This window comes from Cotesia glomerata, unplaced genomic scaffold, assembly GCF_020080835.1.
Source record: "Cotesia glomerata isolate CgM1 unplaced genomic scaffold, MPM_Cglom_v2.3 scaffold_13, whole genome shotgun sequence".
In the NCBI taxonomy this organism is placed as follows: Eukaryota; Metazoa; Arthropoda; class Insecta; order Hymenoptera; family Braconidae; genus Cotesia; species Cotesia glomerata.
This window is the reverse complement of record NW_025401664.1, coordinates 234,878-238,227: the sequence shown is the minus strand read 5'-3', so window position 1 is coordinate 238,227 and position 3,350 is coordinate 234,878. Positions and strand designations below refer to the sequence as shown.

The 3,350-nt window shown below is 36.3% G+C and overlaps 1 protein-coding gene across 1 annotated transcript; it reads left to right on the top strand.

Moving 5' to 3' along the window:
* The first annotated feature begins 824 nt into the window (after positions 1–824).
* Positions 825–1,733, top strand: LOC123273761. Its single transcript, XM_044741239.1, has one exon. The coding sequence runs from the start codon at positions 825–827 to the stop codon at positions 1,731–1,733; it is 909 nt and encodes a 302-aa protein (XP_044597174.1).
* The last annotated feature ends 1,617 nt before the right edge of the window (positions 1,734–3,350 follow it).

Here is a 3,350-nt window from a genome sequence, read left to right as displayed (position 1 = left end):
GACTCATCGAAGACTGACTTGGTGATCTATATAAGCCTGTATTTATACCTCTGAGCCTCAGAATTAATTGAGCCATCATGGAGTCTAAGAAGCCAAGAGCTCAGTTACCAGTTATCAACTTTGATCAAATTGTTGAAGGGACAGGAGTGAAAAAACTCAAACGACACGGTGATCTACTTCCAAACAGTGTACGTGCTGTATTTTGTGGACCATCAAACTGTGGAAAGACAAATGCTCTGCTGTCTCTTATTGTACATCCAAACGGTTTGAGGTTTGAGAATATATATCTTTATTCAAAATCTCTTAACCAACCAAAGTATCAGTTTCTGGAGACACTGCTTAAACAGATTGATGGTATTGGATTCTTCACATTCAGCGAACATGAAGCTGTAATCAAGCCTGAAGATGCTAAGCCTAACTCACTGATGATATTTGATGATGTTGCTTGTGAAAAACAGGATCACATCAAGGCTTTTTTCTGCATGGGTCGACACAAGGATGTAGACAGCTTCTATCTCTGTCAAACTTATACACGAATACCTAAACATCTGATTAGAGATAATGCAAATTTTCTCGTGCTGTTCCGTCAAGATGAAATGAATCTGAAGCATATTTATGATGATCATGTCAATACAGACATGTCATACAACTCATTCAGAGATTTATGCTCGGCATGCTGGAATAAATATGGATTTGTGGTAATAGATAAAGACAGTGAATTGAACGGTGGCAGGTATCGAAAAGGATTCGACTGCTTCATTAGTATAAATTGAGGTACTTTAGATTGTGATAGTCATACATGCTGTAGACTTTAACCTGTCAACATGAAGCCTGAAGAAATTTCAAAGCAGAAGGATATTCTGCATCAGATATCTCAAGCCAGCGATGCCATCCGACGGAAGCATAAGATGTTGAAGTTGGGTAAAGATACAGCTGAAAAAGCCATGGAGGAAATGTTGAAACCTATTGTCACACCACTTCATAGTTTAGTTAAATCTTCAAAGCTGAAAGAAGAAAATATTAAAAAAGAAGAAAAACAAGAAGTTGAAAAACAAGAGGTAGAAAAATCTTTATATGATGATCCAGAAGTATACAACAGTTTAATATCAGATGATGAAAGTTCACTTAACAACACATCACTTGCTATAGCCTCACCACCAGCATCAACAAGTACTCCAGCGCGTAAAAATTCTCTACTCATTAATTACTTACAACGTTTAAGTAAAAAGCATAAAGATAATGATATGAGATATGGTGTACGCAGAAAATATGGTGAAATGCATATAGGTGATTCACCTATTTCATTTGTAAGTGATACAATAACTGTCAAAGACAGAAATTATCCAATAACTCCTGGGTTGTTGGAATTATTGTTCATGAAGACACCGAAAGACACGCTTGTTACGCAAGATGATAAGACAAAATATTTGGAAATTATCCAGAGAACAAATACTCATAGGAAAGGTAATGATTCAAGTAAAAGTATTTACAGAGATTCAACAGACAAGTATAAGAAATATATTGCTGATTTTGTTGAAAAGCATGGTAGAGGACTACCAAAATATATGATTACCACCAAGACACCTATGGACTATGTATACTGGGATGATCCAAATGAACTAGTTGATCGTTTACGACTGCTGATGGCATCTCAAGCTGCTGGAAATCCAAGTCACACGAATGAAATCATGTCAATTATTGAAGAGCTCAGGGAGGCTGGGGTTATATATTAAAAGCTTTTAGAAATTTACATCATTCAGACATTGACAGTCAAAGTGTTCACAACTATGAGCATCGATATATTTGGACGTCCACTGGACAATGACAAGTCAAGTCAACGAGGACCAGCTGGTAGAGGTTTCAATGTAACTTCTGATGGAAACTATAACATTGAGAATAAAAGGCTGTGCAATCTCGGTAATCCTTCAAATGAACATGATGCGGCGACAGTGCAATTTGTACTGAGACAGATATCTGAACTGAATAAAAATATAGACAGTGACCAGAAAGAGATTATTTTACATTTACACTCTGAAATAGTAACATTGGCAGCTACTGTGGCAAATTTACAGACGGCTATTGAGGAAGTTAAAGCAGTACTTTCCTCTCACCAAAATAATATTAAATATCTCACTGAGAAACTCAATGGACGACAAAAAGGTAGTGATAGCTCAAGAGCTACACAAACCAGCCCGCAGGAACTATAAACGTTGCCATGTTGACATCCGAGGTCTCGATGAGACTTGGCAAGCTGATTTGGTTGAGATGATTCCATATGCAACAGTCAATAAAGGATACAAGTATCTGCTTACAATCATAGATATATTTTCAAAGTATGCCTGGGCTGTTCCAATAAAATCTAAAAGTGGTGCTGATGTCACTAGTGCAATGAAATCAGTCCTTCAGCAAGGGCGTATCCCAAAGAATCTCCATGTTGATCAGGGTAAAGAGTTTTACAACAAAGAATTCAAAGATCTGATGAAGCAGCACAAGATAAATCTGTATTCAACATTCAGCAATCTCAAAGCATCTATCTGTGAACGTTTTAATAGAACACTTAAGAATAAAATGTGGCGAGAGTTTACAGCTCGTGGCAGCTACAAGTGGATCGATATACTTGATGACTTGGTGAATACTTACAACAACACCAAGCACCGCACCATCAAAATGAAACCTGCTGATGTTACCGCTGCTCAGGAGAAACTATTGTTGGAAAATGTATATCAACCACTGAAAACCAAATCGAAGCAGAAATTCAAAGTTGGAGACAAAGTCCGAATCAGCAAGTACAAGCATGTGTTTGACAAGGGATACACGCCAAACTGGACAACAGAAATCTTCACCATTAAGATGGTGCAAAACACAAGTATAACGACGTACAAGCTCATGGACTACCAGGATCAACCAATCGAAGGAGGATTTTACAACGAAGAACTCAGCAAAGTCAAATATCCAGATGTATATCTTGTTGAAAAAATAATTAAGAAACGTGGAAATAAATACTATGTTAAATGGCTAGGTTTTGATACTAAGCATAATAGTTGGGTTAATAAATCTGATATGTAAAACACAAATTATATATTGTTTTTTATTCAATAAATCTTATAACTATATTTACAATGGATTATTTCAATACCTTAAAACTAATTTTACAATAATTTTCGCTTCTTATTTTTCTCATTATTACAATCAATATGTCTTTTCTTAAATACTAGTAGTCCCTTGTAACCCCATGGTAGGATATCAGTGCTGGCCTCAATAAGTTGACGCTTATCGTCACCCCAACTGAGAGCAAGTTTCTCCTGCTTTATTGTGTGTACTTGATGATTTTTACTTTTTATCATGTACTG

Bases quoted from the DNA above. Each gene is read 5' to 3' on its own strand.
- LOC123273761 (XM_044741239.1), top strand. From the start codon at position 825: ATGAAGCCTGAAGAAATTTCAAAGCAGAAGGATATTCTGCATCAGATA.